The sequence below is a fragment of the Chaetodon trifascialis genome, chromosome 10 (assembly GCF_039877785.1).
Source record: "Chaetodon trifascialis isolate fChaTrf1 chromosome 10, fChaTrf1.hap1, whole genome shotgun sequence".
Taxonomy (NCBI): domain Eukaryota; kingdom Metazoa; phylum Chordata; class Actinopteri; order Chaetodontiformes; family Chaetodontidae; genus Chaetodon; species Chaetodon trifascialis.
This window is the reverse complement of record NC_092065.1, coordinates 28,656,174-28,672,844: the sequence shown is the minus strand read 5'-3', so window position 1 is coordinate 28,672,844 and position 16,671 is coordinate 28,656,174. Positions and strand designations below refer to the sequence as shown.

Genomic DNA, 16,671 nt, shown 5'->3' with positions numbered 1-16,671 from the left:
CAACAAGTACAGAGAAAACACTTTGAGCTCGATGCTAATGCTAACATGCTGACAATGACAATGCATGCTGCTTTCACCAGGTGTGATTCACCAACGTAGGTCAGCGTGTTAGCATGCTCGTTTGAGCTCATTAGCAGCAAACACACGGTGTGGCTGAGGCTGATGCTAATGCTCTTTGTTCTGCAGATGTTTGGTCAAACCAAATGACAGTTTATCCTGAAGGAACGCGAGTGGGTGAGTTTGAGCGCGTTTGATCACGATCCACCCAGCGATTAGCTTGAAACCCTGCAGCCTGTTAGCTTTACATGCTATGTATCATCAAGCACACACACACACATCACTGAAGGGGACATTACACTTACATCCATGTCCTGGAGACATAAATTAACCATAACCATGAGAACACACCCACAGGTAATTAAGTTGTATTACGTTAATTACATTTTGTAATAGTTTACCAATGTTTGCCAAAGGTTCTCAGTTGATCTGAGTTTTTTTCAGTTTATTAGAGCCCTCAGCTAAGCACAAGGACAGAGGTTTACTGTGAATGGAGGACGCTCCATTCCTCCTGGAGGGACGAGGACGTTAAGCTTGTCTCACTTCCCCGCTGTTGTTCTCTGATGTCTCTTCTTTTCCCTTAAATGACAAACACTGAACCTGAACCAGGTGTGAGCAGCGTGTTCAATCAGGAGATCAATAAGGAACTAGACAAATTCCCCTCAGCGGGAAATTTGGAGAGTGATACAGTGCCAAACGCCGGGCGGTGTGCCAAACGCCGGGCGGTGTGCCAAACGCCGGGCGGTGTGCCAAACGCCGGGCGGTGTGCCAAACGCCGGGCCGTGCGCGTGCCTATCAGTGACAATGCTAAGCTGACATTAGCATGTCAAAAGACACATTGAGAAGGTCTCAAACATCATTATAATGCCTTTACCAATCATTTTAACCTATGTTAGCATGTTAGCATTAGCATGCTAACATTAGCATGTCCAAAAAACACATTAAAAACCTCTGAACCACCATTAGAACGCAATGTACATTCATTTTATCAAAACGTGCGGCTCGATCGGGAATGGTATGCTATTATTTTTCTCTACAGAAAACGCGTATTCTGTAGAGAAAAATAATAGCCATCGATTCCCGATCGAGCCGCACATTTTGATATATAATTTGCCTGGGTGCTCCCTATCGTTTATGACTAGTAGCAAACCGAAAAAAGTACGGAAGATGAAAAATAAAAAAAATAAGTTGAAGAAGAAGAAGAAACACGCAGAAGAACAATCGTGGTTCAGGGCAAAAGCACTGTATCACTAATTATATCTGATCAACTACAAGGAAAAAGTTTGCCACTTCAGCAGATTTACGTCACTTTTCCTGTCTTCAAACTCAGTTTTATGGGGATCAGATTTCCTGATTGAAGGAAAACGGGATAAATTAGAGGAAGGCCTCATTTACAGTCCTGAACACTGCAGTCAAGACCGCTTTTCTAGATTGACTGATGATGTTTTTATGACTTGATCAGGCGATGATCGAGTTCATTTCTCTATTGATGGAGAAGAACTGAGAACAGAACAACTTCAACAATCGAGGGCATCATGAGCCTCACGGAGGGACGGAGGCGAACATGGAGCCTGACAGGAAGCTAAAGCTAGCAGCTGTTAGCTTAGCATAAAGCCTGATGCTAACAGAAACCCTCTCTGAAGCTCACTGATGAACGTGTGACTCCTCATTTGGTTTGTTTATCCATTAAAACAGAACAAATTCAGCTTTGATCCTGTAAATGTTGTTAAATTTCACATTTTTCTCTGTCGAACACTCATTGAAATCCATCTGAAATTGAGTTTTGGTGTGCTGTGCGCTGACTCGTTCACAGTTAACTGTTGTTGTGAATTCAGAAGGTTTTAATTTGCCTTTTCTTCCTCGTGGAGTTTTAATCTGAATCTGTTTTCCTTGTTTTTCTCTCTCCTTTGACGTTTTGAGGCGTTAGGCGAGCGGGTCGGCCGGCTGACGCTTCGCCTCCACCTCGCCGTGAACAGGTGGAGCTGAATGAATGACAGTCAGTCCACACTAAGCAGCCTGCACTTCAATAAAACCCCTCAGAGATGGAGGCTCGATTAGCGGCGGCACCTATCAGCCGTGTGCTGAGCCAATTTCCTGCCACACAGGAAATGAAAGAGCAGTGAGACGGCAGACGAGCCGCGGCGGCTTTGTTCTCGCTCTGCAGCAGCTTTATGAGCAGATTGCAGGTGATACCTTCCTCCGTCTCCTCGTCTTCCATGCCAAATGTCTCCCATTGGGGGGGGCATCCATCACACACATGAAAGCAGCTGAAGTGACATTTGGAGGAAGAAGGAGTTTCAGCTCTGACATTTCCGCAGAGATTCGTGAAGGAAAGATGAATTTAAATGTAAAAATGGTCTTTCAGATGTGGAAGCCTTCACAGAGCTGAAGTCCACTCCTCTTCCTCTCTCTGACTGCCAGCTGTGAATACTAATGACTTTTTCCATTTCTTACTGGCTCATTTCAAACATTAGTGACGTGAAGTGAAAAGAGCTCGCTGGACTTCAGTCGTCGCCGTCGTCTATATGAGATTTGTGTGTTTGTGTCGCTGCACTCGTCAGTTTCTTAAACACACACCATAATATAATCCGAAATCTTGATTAGAGCGTCTTTAACACGATTAAGGTTGTTCACAAGAAAAAGTAAAAATGCTCCTGAAATCATTTTATTGCCCAAAGTGTTCAATCGATTACATGAAAAGAGCTGAAATCACAAATGTTTAAACCTGCAGCAGAAACACGGCAGAGCTCCACCAGGAAATAGTCTGTGTCATTAAAGCCATGAGTCCACAGTTTCACTCCAAAACCATCAATTCCTGCAGTAATCTGATTACTTTAAGGACCGAAACAGCTGCTGACATCATCAGAGAGCAGATTCCTTCTCCTCTCGCTCATGTCGAGCCGTCACTTTGGACTGAAACTGTGGAGTCTGGTCACACTGGAGCAGCAGAGCATGAAGTTTGGAAACAGGATTTTGTTTTCTTGCTGGAGTTTAATCCTTCGGATTTTCATTAAATCAAACCCTCAAAAGTTATCCCTCGACACGGCAGACCGTCATTCGTGGCGGGGTCCGCCATTTCCTACTGCAGCTGCTTCCTGTTAGAACACATCAACATGCTTTTATTGTGAAGCAGCCACAGGAAGCCACTGTTTTTGACTGAATTCTGCTCAACCACCGCCTCATCCATCAGATGATGAGGAGGCCGCGACCTTCCTCACATCATCTCGTTAGTGTTTCTTCTTCTGTGGTGGTTTAATGGCACCGACTGGTGAAGCAGCGCCACCTGCTGTCTGTCTCCATCAGCAGTGAGTCAGACTCAGGCAGCAGGACGGAGACAAACGTTTGAGCCTCGTTTGGGAGAAACGTGACTTTTATTACTTTGGTTCTCATGAGAACGGACAGAAATGAGACTGAAGTTACCAGAAACTGGCCTGAACCTTGAATTTGACCTCTGCTCTTCACTAGAATCCGACGCGCTGAAGATTAAACCTCAATCTTCTCATTAAATCCCAGCAAGAAAACAAGTTACGTCCTGTTTTCACGGCCTGGTTGAGCTCATCAGCGTCACCATGTAAAAACACAAGTCGACATCTTCATCGCACATGGGGGGTGGGGGGGTGGGGGGGGTTTGGCTTTCACCGGGCACGTTAACGTCTTTTTATTCCACCATTCCTCATGTGGAACGAGCGATCTGATATTAGACGATTAATACTGAGAGGAGGTTACGCAGTAAGAGTTAGAACAGTTTGATCTGTGACGCAGCAGGCGACTTTGTCTTCTCAAATGACAGCGGGCCGTCGTCTGTCAACAGCCAATCAAACGTCACGTCGGACCTGATGTGGTTCACTGCGAGACGGGTGCACACACGTCACAGGTAACACCAGGCTCCGCCCCTCTAAAGCTCCATTCAGACCGCAGGTGTTCACCTGTCGGGGTCATTTTTCCCTCAGTGAGGTCTGCAGGCACGCTGAGCTCCTGTCAGACGGACAGCTGATGGATGCTAACATGCTAACACCATGCTATCACACATGATAAGAGAAGCAGTGAATCCATCAGGAGAGCCAGACTCCGTCAGGCTCAGCACACGTGGACGCTGCTGTCTCTACACAGCTAACAGTCTGGATTAGCGTTAGCTGCTCCCATTAGATCAACATGTTTTCATGTCTGATCGCAGACCAGATCCTGTGACTTCACTCCACCCACTCCACCTCCTTCCCCTCCTCCACCTCCTGCACCTCCTCCTGCGGTCTGAGTGGAGCTTTAGAAATCATCATGAGCAGGAGAGAAGGAATGACTGTTTGACTCAAAGAGACAATATGATACAAGAAATTACAAAAATAAGATTCTAAATAATCTTAAATCCTTTTTACACTCTCCTCCTCCTCCTCCTCTTCTTCTTCCTCTTCCTCCTCCTCCTCCTGTCCTGCTGACAGACTCAGTCAGTCTCTGCTTGGATCTGCTGTTCACTACGATATGAAGGCAACTTTGCAGCTGTTGTGAGAGTCACTGCTTTCTCTCAAGTGTCCGAGGCCGTTGGAGCAGGCGTCCGCTCGCCGTGCGGCTCTGGAGGCCGGAGGAGATCCCGAGTCTGTCGGGTCGGAGCCGGAAACCTCGGCGTCGAAGTCCAGGATGACGCTGATGGAATGAGGCAGATCCTGAGGAAGATGAAGGACAGCTCAGTTCAAGTCAAACGTGTTTCTCTGAGGACGCTGACGACTTTCAGCCACACGTCACGGCCTTCATCGCGTGACCCTTCACGTCTCTGGTGACCATGACCTCTGACCTCTGGTTTTAATCATGTGACCAGCTAAACCCTCTCCCTGACAGGTGCTGAAGGCCATGGCGTGCGGCTGAAAGGACAGCTGGACCTCTGATCAAACTGTTGCTGCTGCCCTTCAAAGCGCCGTGTCGAACGTACCTTACACCTCCTTATCTGCAGACAGATGCCCTCTGCTTTCTGAAGGATCTCCTCGATGTCCAGCTTCATTGAAAGCTCATTAATGTGCTGCAACAAAGAAAGACCAGCGTCAGTTTCTTCTGTCCTGCCAGAGCAGACTGCTACACGCTGTCCTTCACTCTCAAACTGTCCCAAAGGCTAACATGCTAACAGCTAACAGCTGATGAGGATGAACGAGTCTGCTGGTCCTGAACCAGCTGCAGGCCAGTCACCTTGAGGATTTCATTGAAGCCGTAGTTCTCCTCCATGATTTTCTGTTTCTCTGAGTCCAGGATGGCGCAGCAGACGAGCAGGTGGAAGTTCTGACAGGGGAGACCCGTCCACATCACCTGAGGACGACACGCAGCGAGACAGGGACGTCAGACCGGAGGCAACGTGGGTCTGAACGACAGTCCAAAGCTACAAAAGTCAACTGTCAAACCCTCACAGGTGAGAAGATGGAACCATCAAATCTGCATTTTTCACAAATGACAATCATTCAGTGATCAAAGCAAAAGTCTGTCGATCAGCTGATCGACTCATCGACTAATTCTTCCTCATTCCGCGTCACCTGAGGACGAATCTGGTGAAGACTCACCTCCCAGAGCCGGAGGACGTCCTGGAAGCTGAGCTCCCTCTTGAATCTGATCAACAACCAGCGGAAACAGAAATACAGATAACCTGAATCCTGAGACTCTGCAAAACAAACACAGTCAGAGTTCAAGGAAGGAACGACAGAGCGCTGCTTTCACCTCCCTCCTCCTCCTCCTCCTCCTCCTCCTCCTCCTCCTCAGGACAACACGGCCTGTGACTGAGCGGCTGAAGGACGTGTAGTTCACGCTGAAACCCCTCACAGCTGAAGGAACTGAAATGTTTTAAAGGTTTGGATGTTTCTGAGCTTTTGTTTAATGTAGCGACAGCGATGCACTCTGACTGATCTGTGATCAGCTGACATCAGACCACGGATCTGTCTCATCCAAGTCAAAAAGCTGCAGAGGACAAAGTTCAGGAAGCTCATAAGGACTCGTCTCATTGGCTGCTGCTGGAGCTGATGTTCCTCATGCTTGGCTGAATTTGTCCAGTTAATAAAGAAACATTAATAATATTTATCAGATAACATGAAGGAACATTAAAAAGCCCATCACTCATCTTTCTTTGTTTTCAGATCAGCTGACTTCATAAACCAAATGAACTTTGACACGAGGACTCAGTTAGCAGATCAATCACACATTTTCCTGCTCTGAGCACTGCCATGTGAAAAAGTTCATCGAACATGAAACAGCTGGAACCTCACGGGCTGCTCCTCCTGGGAACACGATGAAGAGCGTCTGATCATGTGACCCTCAGTCTGCTGAGTGTGTCTCACCACGACGCCTTCCAGTTCAACCGACCCTCACTCTTCTTTGTTGGTGGTATTTCTGTTTTCTATCTGCTTTTCTCTTCTGCAGCTTTTGTTTTGAAGGCAATAAATCTCTGGTCACTTACTTCCTGTCTGTAATATTGAAGACACCCCTGCAGCCTAAACGCAGAGCTAACGTGTGCAGAGACGATGCGGACGCAGTAAATGTCCAGTCGCAGCGTGTGACGGTCGTCCCTCCTCAGACGCTGAGCTGCTGTAACCTCACCTGGACTGTCCTCACTGAGGCTGGACGTCTAACGCACAGCTCCTTCACACCGTTCATGTCTACGTCCAGCAGAGCTTTACTGTTGAACGTACCGAGGTAGTTCCAGAAGGCCAGGTCCAGCAGTCTGAGCAGCGTGCTGAGCTGTATCAGCTGCGTCTTCATCCCCTGCATCTGCTCCTCAAAGTTATGGTGCTGCAGAAGCACAGAGACACAGTTAGAAACCAGAGGAAACACACACATCACACAGCAGCTGCTCCACTCACCATCTGCTCCATGAAGGAGACGAAGCACCAGAAGGCGTCCACCTCGTTCTCCATCACGTAGAGGATGGGAGACAGCAGGTCGCTCATCCCCTGGACGTAACCTGAAGGGGACGGACGGGAGGACGTCAGCCACAGCCGAAAGAGACGACTCAAGTTTCAACGAACGAGGCTCAAACTTCAACTGAAACAACTGAAAATGGCGAAAATGGAAGTGAACGTTTGTCTCCACCCTGATGGACTGATGGAGACAAACAGCAGGTGGAGCTGATTCTCTGGTCGGTGCCATTAAACCACCACAGAAGAAGAGACGCGCCGAGACGACGTCATTCAAAGAGCTGCATTCAAAGGTGAGACGGTGGAAAGGTGATGGAGGGCAGACGTTTCTGTTAGGACAGCAGACTTGAGGGGCTGACGGGGTCTCACCCAGGTCGAAGTCGTACATGCAGTAGGTCATGAGGATGTCGTGCAGGAGGACCAGACCCGGGTTGTCGATGCCTTCGTAGAATCTGTTGGTTCTGTCTGTTCGGTTCACGTCTTTCTCTGGAAAGAGTCAGAGAGCAGACGCTGTGAAGCTGGTGAAAAAAGGCTCCGTTTGCCTTTCAGAAGACATTTTAATATGTGTTTCAGTGTTTCCCCTACCACTGTACAGGCCTGGGGGGCCGCCAGGCCAAGGAGACCCCCCGCCAGGCCAAAAAGACAAAGAATGAATCAAGTGCAGCACAGAACAATGCACACTGTGGTGAAGTGCCAATGTGTAATCAGGCTTGTTCCATTTATTAAGTCCCCCTCTCCTGGTGATCTTGAATTCAGTCTGGGTGAACACAAATTTGGATGCAAATATAATAACTGTAGAATTGCAGACTGCTTGCTGTGCCGCCTGACCTAATCCAACTGCACCACTACACCGTCCCACGCGTCTCGCCTGTGCAGGGTTTTTTGGGTGGGTGGGCCTGAACAAAATTCTAGGGGAAACACTGGGTTTATTTCTCGGCAACGATTCAATGACTTCAGATGTTCCCATGCACAAAAGTCTGTTTCCAGTTTAACCAGTTAACATCAAACAGGATCCTTTGATGGTAAAGATGATCTGCTAAAAACAATATGTGCACAAGAGCTGGCGATCACACAGCCCAGAGACAAAAATATGCATGAAAGGAGACTCCTTTCATGTTTGCCCTCGCTGTGAATACAGGTCTATGGGGTCTAACATAACTGTGGCATCGTCATAACAGAAATGACGTCCGCTCTGTTCGATGTATCTGGCTGAATTTTTACTGGAGGAAAAGGTGACTGTGTGAAAGCACATGCTAAGAATGAACCCGAGCAGTCGTACGGGTGTTTTAACACAGGTGTGTCCAGGCGCTCACCTGGGCAGAGGACCGTCATCTCGTCCAAACATACGGAGAAACTCCTCTGTTGAAAACACTTTTAACCTTTTTTTCTGCTTGCTGTTGTTCTTTGCTCTCATAAAAGGACGAAATGCAAATAAAAGAGTGAAATGAGACTTGGGGCTGCTCAGCAGAGTCCTCTGTGAGCGCTCTGCTCCTTCATGAGACGCAGCGCTGAAACTAACTGTGGTTACGCCGGTCAATCAGCGACCTGCCCACATTCACCATAGAAACACCAATGACGATCCAGCAGGAAGTAACCCAGAGATAGGTTATGGCATGAAGAGCGCTCCCTCCACTCTAGAAACCCCCTCCTCTTTATGTAAACAAGCAGGACCTTCGTGATTGATGTCAAACTAACGCAGAGTCACAGGAGGAGACATTAGCAGCGTGTTTTCAGGCTGAATGTAACTTCTGACCTCAAAACAGCAAAGGTAAAACATACTTCATGAAGTTTTTTTCTGCTACTTTTTTGGCTGCTAGCTCACCGAGTTTCCGTCGCACAGTGAGGAGGCAGACATCTTCGTCATCATCAGACTCTCTGCTTTCATATAATACCAGTCTTTTGTGGTTTGTGTGAAGTGGTGAAATCAGCAGATGCCGTACCTTTGACGTGCGCTGTTTTGTTGTTTTCGTTACATGCACATATAATTTCGTAGGGTATGAATTGTGTTTGGTTTGGGTGGCAGTGCTTGGTGGAGGCTTTTAACCGAGTTTCTCCTCATCATTCTGGTATGCTACAAGTTAGGACTGCTGCTTCTTAGCGTGAGCATTGACCGTCTGACCTGCAAAGTGATTTTTAGTTAGTCACGGTAACACCGTATACCAGGAAAATGTGGGGAAAGTTTGACGGTATCAGAATTTGGATACCGTCCAACTCTGCCCAGCTGAACGTCTGAGTCCGCCTCACCGATCAGACTCCTGTAGTCTCTCAGTCTGGAGTTTCTCCTCTCCTGTTCCTCGCTGACGGACTTCCACTGCAGCTTCATCCTGAAGTATTCGTCACTGTCAGCAGAGACACAGGACACATTTCACATGAACGCAGGCAAACTCAGATTTGGTGTTGCACTTGAGAAGTGACGATTAATCGATGATTAGATGGATCAGAACAGCCTGAACTCTGATGTCATGAGATCAGTTCACTGATCTGGGAGCAGCCATTAGAACGTGTGCAGGCTGAGGCCATGATGAGCTGCAGCCACGACTGACTGGCTGCAGAGGTGTTGGCCTCAATGAGCAGGTGTACAGGCGTGCCTAATAAAGTGGCCGCTGGGTGTATCTGCCAGTGCTAAACCAAAGGATCGGCGGCGGTGGCGGCGGCGGCGTACGTTTTGGCTCTGTGCAGCGCCTTCCTCTCCTCCAGCGTGCTGTCCCAGGGAAAGTATCCCAACAGAAACTTCCAGGCCTCTTTCCTCACGGCGTGACAGAGTCCCTGCAGGGTCACATGACAAAACACACGTGATGAGGACCAACCGGCAGCCTGCTGAGTCATCACACGCAGCTCAGCGCTCTGATGGTAAACAAGAATTCAACTTGCCCCTTTAAAGATGACTTGTTTGAGGTGTGTGATGTTGACCATCCTCCCCTCTGGATCCAGATGTTTGGCCCAGTCCTCCGCCGACAGCGGCTCCCTCCTGCTCACCTGAGGCCTCGTTCCCAGGTCGATCTGACGGTGCGAAGGTGAGACAGACGCAGTCAGAGGAGCTTCATGCTAACAAACCTGCGTCTCATGTGACGTCGGAGCTTTTCCAGCACACACTGCGACTCCTCTCACCCTGGTGATGACCTCGAAGCCGGGCTCCTCCTGCTGGTTGATCTCCAGCCCCGGGATGACCTCTCCCAGCAGGTCGGCCACCTCCTCTGGGGGGCGCTGGTGCTGCTCCTCTGTCCCCCGGAAAGCGTCAAATATGTAGTTGGTGACTTTGGAGAAGCCGCCCAGGGTGGTGACGTAGGGATCCTTCCTGAACTTCTGCTGGAAACAAACCATGATGTTAACCACCCGCTCACGGAGCGTTTAGACCAGCAGCTCTCAGACTGCAAATACGTCAAGACATTCACTCTGTGTTTACGAGCTTTCACAGCGGCTTAAATTCTTACATGCACGAGGCCGAAGTTGTTGTCATCCAGGAGGTTCTCAAAGGACTGAGACAGAGCTTTGTTCGGTGTGCTCACCCACAGACACGTCTCATCATCTGGAGCCCTGCGAAAACAAAACCAGCTCAGAGTGTTTCCAGGTAAACCCATCTCTGTCACGTCTGCACACAATCACCGTCGCCGACTCGAATTCATTACGGGCTGTTTGGCTGACGGCTGTGCTGTGTGCAGAGAGGCCACCGAGAGCATGAGTCACATGTTCGAGGTTGAATCATCAGCTAAAATCATCCCCGTTTAGGTGGTCGGTGCGGTGTGAACTCCGCGGCGACCAGTCGACCGTCGACTGGAGCTTCTCTCGGCTTCACAGAGCTGGACGGTGAGTTTCAGCTCTTTGATTATCTGTCCTGACATAATGTCACTGTTCTGTTCCCTCTCATGGTGTCGCTGTCCTCAGTTCACGACCTGCTGAGCAGCAAACAGTGGACAGACTCAGTCAGAGACCAGCTGGTGAACACAGAGGACGGTTTAGGGACAGACTAAAGGGACAGGTATGTCTCACACGTAGACAAAGGCAGTGATTCGGAGGAAAACATCAAAATAAAATCCAGAAACGGGGAGTCAACATCTCCAGTTTTTATCAATCTCAGCAGACCTGGACAGCGTCCAATAAAAGACAATGCAGCCAATCAGGAGACAGACAGTCAGCAGAATGTCACAGCGCTGCTCCAAGTCTGAAAATATCCACCACTTAATCCAGACGATTTCATTACGAGAGGCTTTGATAAGAACTTTAATAACAGCTATCTGGACTGAGATAGACGGAGACACTGTCCCCGTCCTCAGGACACTAATCTGAGTTAATAAAACTGGTCTGCTGAGGCGACACACGGCATCACACAGTCTGCATGTATGTAATTAACATGATTTAGCACATGAATGAAGAAAAAACAATGATTTTCAGAGTAAACCAGAATGTGACAGAGAGCACAGCTCAGTCTCACCCTGCGTCTCCTGCAGTAAAAAGACATTTCAGCACACGTCTCTTGTAAATGACGTGTGTGAAACTCATCTGCAGGTCAGACTGCCTGTTCAGATCAGCAGCTTTGTGCTCTGTGGAGTCAGTCTGATCTCTGCTCAGCCGGCACTACGTTAAACAGTGAAGTAAACGTTTAAAGCAGCACAGCAGGCGGCTCACGTGACGCTGCTTCTACAGCCTCCGCCTCTCTGCTCTCGCTCCAGCGGGCTGACAGTTAACAGCTGTGCTGCCTCTGCCTGAAGCCAATCAGCGAGCAGAAAGACGGCCCTCGCTACAGGTGACGTCTGCCTCTGGGACTCGTCGACTGATGGTCGCCCGTCGGTGTTCAGAGAGCAGCTCTACAGCTTCACGTGTGCTCTGAATCTCAATGAGCTGAAGAAAAACTGCTCTCCTCTCAGGATGAGACAGTTCCTCCTGAACGAACACCTGAGAAGAGCTGGGCTTCCAGTGCTCTCACTCCACTGTGACCTGTGAAAGCTTGATGCTCTCACAGCCAATCAGAGATGGGGGGGTGGGGCGGACTGAGATGCTTCCTCGCTGTAGTGAGTGTGAAGACAGTGACAGAGGTTACTGACGCTGCTGTTAGCCTGTTAGCCATGTTAGCTCCCCGAGTTTCCATTTACAACCGTACGCACATTATTTCCTGTCCTGCCTACTGTTCGTCTCCGCACACCAGTACACTTCACCAGTTAAAGTCCAGTCTGACTACAGCTTCAGGTTATTCACATGCTTGTTGTCGTGCTGTTTGGTACTCACTCGCTGAGCAGAGCGAACCTCCTCAGGGTGTCCAGGAACTCCGTGCTGCCGCACTGGTGGAAGTGCAGGGCCGGCAGTGAGGTGGACTCCTTCAGCTTGAAGACCACAAAGGTCCAACCTTCTTCCTTCACTGTGATGGACCTGAGGTCGCTGATGCTGAAGGTGAATGCCCACCTGCTCCTCTCGTGGCTGTGGTTCAGAGAGCCTGACAGAGGATCCGAAAACAAGCACAGACAGGCTGTCAGTAAAATCATCTCTCTGAACTGTGCTGACTCAGAATCAGCAGATGGTGAACATTCAAGGACGTCTCCATGTGAAACTTCACGAGCAGGCTGCCATCGTCACAAAAACAGTTACTATAAGCAGATGAAGGAAGCTCACCTTCTCCGTTTGTGCAGGTTTTCTTCTTGAAGAAGACGGCGTTGACCATGTCCCACTCTGTCTCGTAGCTCTGCTGCGTCTCTAACAGCTGGTGGGACTTCTCACCTGGACACTGATCCCACTCCATGACTGAACTGGAGTCCTGCTCAAACACACAGGAAGTCGCTTCATGACTTGTGTGATCAGAATAAGTCACATTGCTGCCATTTTCTACCCTGGAGGGACATTATGAGTCGAAGCAGTTAAACGGTAAAAGGCTGTTTGGAGGTTTAAACATCTGACCAGCGTTCCCAGTTCAGGTCTGTCAGGAACGTAAAGAGAGACGTACTGACTGCAATTTTATTGGCCAATTCCAATTTTAAATAGTCTGACCTGTTGATTCTCATTTCCTCTTTCAAAATATCATCATTGACAGGAACATGTTTGTAACTTTAAAGGGAAATTGGACTGCACATTCATAATACACATCAACTGTGACATAACTTACATTCAGCAGGTTACAGGAGCTTCTCACACTCAAACAAACCTGAAAACAAAGCGCTGCAGGGGACTGCAGCATGTCCCACTTACTCAGACATGAAAACAGGAACAGCAGATCTGTGTAACAATACACCTCGTCATCGACTCGACTCACTTCCCTTTGTGCGTCTGTGTGTGTGTGTGTGTGTGTGTGTGTGTGTGTGTGTGTGTGTGTGTGTGTGTGTGTGGACGGACGAGTGAAGCCCCGCCCCTGCACTCAGTCAAATGCACAAACAGGAAGTAGAGGACAGAAAGCTCTCAGAAATCCTGACTTGGGAAGGACTTTCAAACGGAGCTCAAATGAAATGAGAGCACTTAAATCAGCTTAACAATGTAAATCTGGCCGGCACAGAGCTTTATACACCCGACACCGACCGGCCGGGCTCGGTGCTGAAATCCAGCAATCGATCGGTGCATCCCTACTTGTGATCGTGTGGAAGAGGCCGTGAAGCTTCCACACTGAACCTGAGCTTTTTATTAAAGGCAGGACTTCCATCATACAGGCTCAGTCAGGGAGAAACTGCCTCTTATACAAGGTGAAGCATCGGCACGATGTGTGATGATCTGCCGGTTGTGAGCTCAGATTGGCTTAACATGAGAATCATGTTATGACCTCTGACTTTGTTCAAGTCATGGAGGTGTCAGATGATATCAGTGCTGACCAACATGAAAAGTGAAGGAGGGAAACAAACAGAAGGAGACATGTCGTGAACAAAATCTGGAATTAGCTCCAAGTGTTGCACACGAACAACAACCGTAATATTAAAGATCATTTCAGCTCCTGCTGTCATCACATCAACAGACCCATGAAGATGGATGTGAAGCGAACTCAAACAGGACAGTCTGAGCTCTGCTGAAGACTGTGATGATGTTATTTTACGTGCTTGTGTTGTGATATTTAAGCACTAGACTGAATCTGTAGTAAAGCAAACTGACACGAACCTTTCCGGCACAGAGCATGTTCGATGGGTCCACTGTGTCTTCCAAAGGCCTGTACTCCACAATGATTTCAGCATCCTGACAGCGTGGAGAGACAAAAAATGTAACCAGCCAGTTATTTCATACCACAAAACAAACAACACCCACGTGGAGCCAAAACAATCAGCTGATCAGTCAACGACAGAACACTGAATCTGAAGGTCTTCTGGTGTCAGCTGCTCAGATGCTAATGTTTTGTGATTTTCTTGGTCTTCTATGACAATAAACTGAATATCTTTAGGTTTAGATTGTTGGTCAGACAACACAAGAAGTCTGAAGACGTCTCTTTGGAGGACAGTCAGCTGCAGGCAAACACACATGTGCGGTCCATGAACACCTGAAAGAGACACAACAATGACACCTGAACTCTTTGTTTTACCTTGTCAACAATCCGAAGGGTCCCTGAAATGAGTAAATCTTGCTCGATGCCATCTTCATCACTGCTCGGATGAAGGAAGACTCCCTCCTGTTCAAATATAACCTGTGTGCCAGAGGTCACGTTAAAGGTTATATTCTTCTTACGTATTTCCTACCACATTAAACAGTATGAAAATATCAGATGATAAAAAGTGCCATTGGCACAGCCAAATATGACTTCTGATGGAAATTATAATCTCTTGTTTATAATATTTTTTTCCATCCAGCTTTTTCAAAGAGTCGTCGCGGATTCTGGAAAAAGCTTAAGAACAGCAGGAAGTGCTGCGTTTGTCCAACATCGCTGAGTATTTATTTTGAGGAAAACTGGGCTTATACCAGTGACTGTAAGCACACAGGAGAGAAACACACTGGAGCTACGTTATGTTCCCCAGCATGTACGGAAAGCTGGCCAGAAGTTTGAGGGTTTCTTTAGGAGCAAAATGGGTGAGAAACTTTGTTAGCTACCCTGCTAACGTTAGCATTTAGCAGCCACACTAAGCGTCAGCTAAGCGAAATTCTTCACTTGTGCGGTGGTCGTGACTTGGCAAAATGCAGTTAGCAGCTGTTGCTTTTACTGCTGTCGTTTAGTCATTGGTCTAAAACCACTGTCTGGTAGTTTGGTAGCTAACTGTTGACCAGTTTAGTGACTTTTCGGGGGCCCAACCTGTCAACAGCCGTCAGCTCGCGTCGTTACTGAGATGCTAACGTTACCCTCGATTGTAGCATTTCGTGTAGGACCCTCAGGTCGTGCTGTGTATCTACAAAGTGATGACAGAGACGGACAGGACTGTAGTTCAAAGCAGCTCACAGCACACTGTAATGCTTCGTGGCATGTCCTCGTACTTCTGGTATGGGCTGAGTGTGTCGTTGTGGCTATATCACGGCTAACACATAAGCTAATGCTAGCTAACTTCAGCTAACTCATCAAATGGTTACCTGCGATGAAGGATCTGTGCGGTAAACACGGAGCTAAAACCATGAACCAAAGCGTTATTCAATCGTGATTTCAGTTAAATTCGCGGAATCTGGCAAACCTTTGAAAGATAAATAATGTTACCATGTTTTTACCTTGACAAGAGAATCCGCCGCCATGTCGCCTGCCCTCTCCACTGATGACGACACAGCTCACGTGCCTGTCAACTTCCAAAACAAAACTGACAAGTCACCTTCCGGTGGAGAGCTTTGCGCACGCGCACTGCGTGTTCACAGAGGCTTTTTTTTTTTAAAGCTATGGATAAAGAAAACATACAGTTCATTGTATAGTATGCAGTTAGTACACATAGTTCAGTTCAATAATAGTTTTATTTCGAAAAGTCAGTTACGTGCTTTTTATTCTTGTAACAAGTGAATTTCCCCAGGATGGGATCAATAAAGTCTTATCTAACTATATTATAATAATTTCAATTCAATTCAATTTTATTTATTTGTATAGTGCCAAATCACAACAGAAGTTGTCTCAGGACACTTTCCATATAGAGCTGGTAGAGACCAAGCTCTTTATCTACAAAGAAACCAACAATTCCCCCATGAGCAGCACTTGGCGACAGTGGCGAGGAAAAACTTCCTTTTAACAGGCAGAAACCTCGAGCAGAACCAGACTCTGGGTGGGCGGCCATCTGCCTCCACCGGTTGGGTGAGAGAGGAAGAGCAAGAGAGGGAGAGTGAGACAGACAGACAGACAGACAGACAGACAGACAGACAGACAGACAGACAGACAGACAGAAATGCAGTCAGAGAGAGAGAGAGACAGAGAGACAGACATGCAGTCACAGTAACAGTGACAGTGGATGTAATAACAGCAGTAGCAGTTGCAGTGGATGTCAGGCAGGGCCAAGGCAGGAGACGCAGCTGAAATCCACAATCCAGATTCAGCCACTGTCCATGGGAACCTGCAAGACGACAAAGCACAGAGACTCCGGGGAAGGAGCTAAGTTAGTAACACGCCGTGGTAGGACTTGAGAGCGTGCGGATGGAGAGGGACAGAAGGACGGAGGAGCTCGGTGTGTCTTTGGAGGTCCCCCGACAGTCTAATCCTACAGCAGCATAACTAGGGGCTGGTCCAGGACCAGCCTGAGCCAGCCCTAACTATAAGCTTTATCAAAAAGGAAAGTTTTAAGACGACTCTTAAATGTAGAGACAGTGTCTGCCTCCCGGACAAAGACTGAAGATGGTTCCACAGGAGAGGAGCTTGATAGCTAAATGCTCTGACTCCTGTTCTGCT

At 48.0% G+C, this 16,671-nt stretch overlaps 1 protein-coding gene across 2 annotated transcripts; it reads right to left on the bottom strand.

Moving 5' to 3' along the window:
- Nucleotides 1-2,701: 2,701 nt before the first annotated feature.
- Nucleotides 2,702-15,566, bottom strand: tbc1d15 (TBC1 domain family, member 15). 2 transcript variants are annotated; one of them, XM_070972776.1, is made up of 17 exons: nucleotides 15,519-15,566; nucleotides 14,413-14,514; nucleotides 13,998-14,072; nucleotides 12,537-12,678; nucleotides 12,156-12,360; nucleotides 10,367-10,469; nucleotides 10,044-10,241; nucleotides 9,807-9,935; nucleotides 9,598-9,701; nucleotides 9,180-9,274; nucleotides 7,305-7,421; nucleotides 6,882-6,982; nucleotides 6,711-6,810; nucleotides 5,592-5,689; nucleotides 5,227-5,343; nucleotides 4,976-5,062; nucleotides 2,702-4,712 (listed from the first exon to the last, which is right to left on the bottom strand). In XM_070972776.1, the coding sequence occupies exons 1-17, from the start codon at nucleotides 15,540-15,542 to the stop codon at nucleotides 4,524-4,526; spliced, it is 1,986 nt and encodes a 661-aa protein (XP_070828877.1). In that variant the 5' UTR covers nucleotides 15,543-15,566; the 3' UTR covers nucleotides 2,702-4,523. The 2 variants fall into 2 exon arrangements, with proteins under 2 accessions (XP_070828877.1, XP_070828878.1); XM_070972777.1 differs by having other exon boundaries at nucleotides 10,044-10,238; nucleotides 15,519-15,564.
- Nucleotides 15,567-16,671: the final 1,105 nt, after the last annotated feature.

Bases quoted from the DNA above. Each gene is read 5' to 3' on its own strand.
- tbc1d15 (XM_070972776.1), bottom strand. From the start codon at position 15,542: ATGGCGGCGGATTCTCTTGTCAAG. The intron at 5,690-6,710 runs GTACGTTCAACA...TTTGTTTTGCAG, and splicing joins GGCCTTCTGGAACTACCTCG to AGTCTCAGGATTCAGGTTAT. The intron at 4,713-4,975 runs GTACGTTCGACA...CATCTTCCTCAG, and splicing joins TGCAGATAAGGAGGTGTAAG to GATCTGCCTCATTCCATCAG.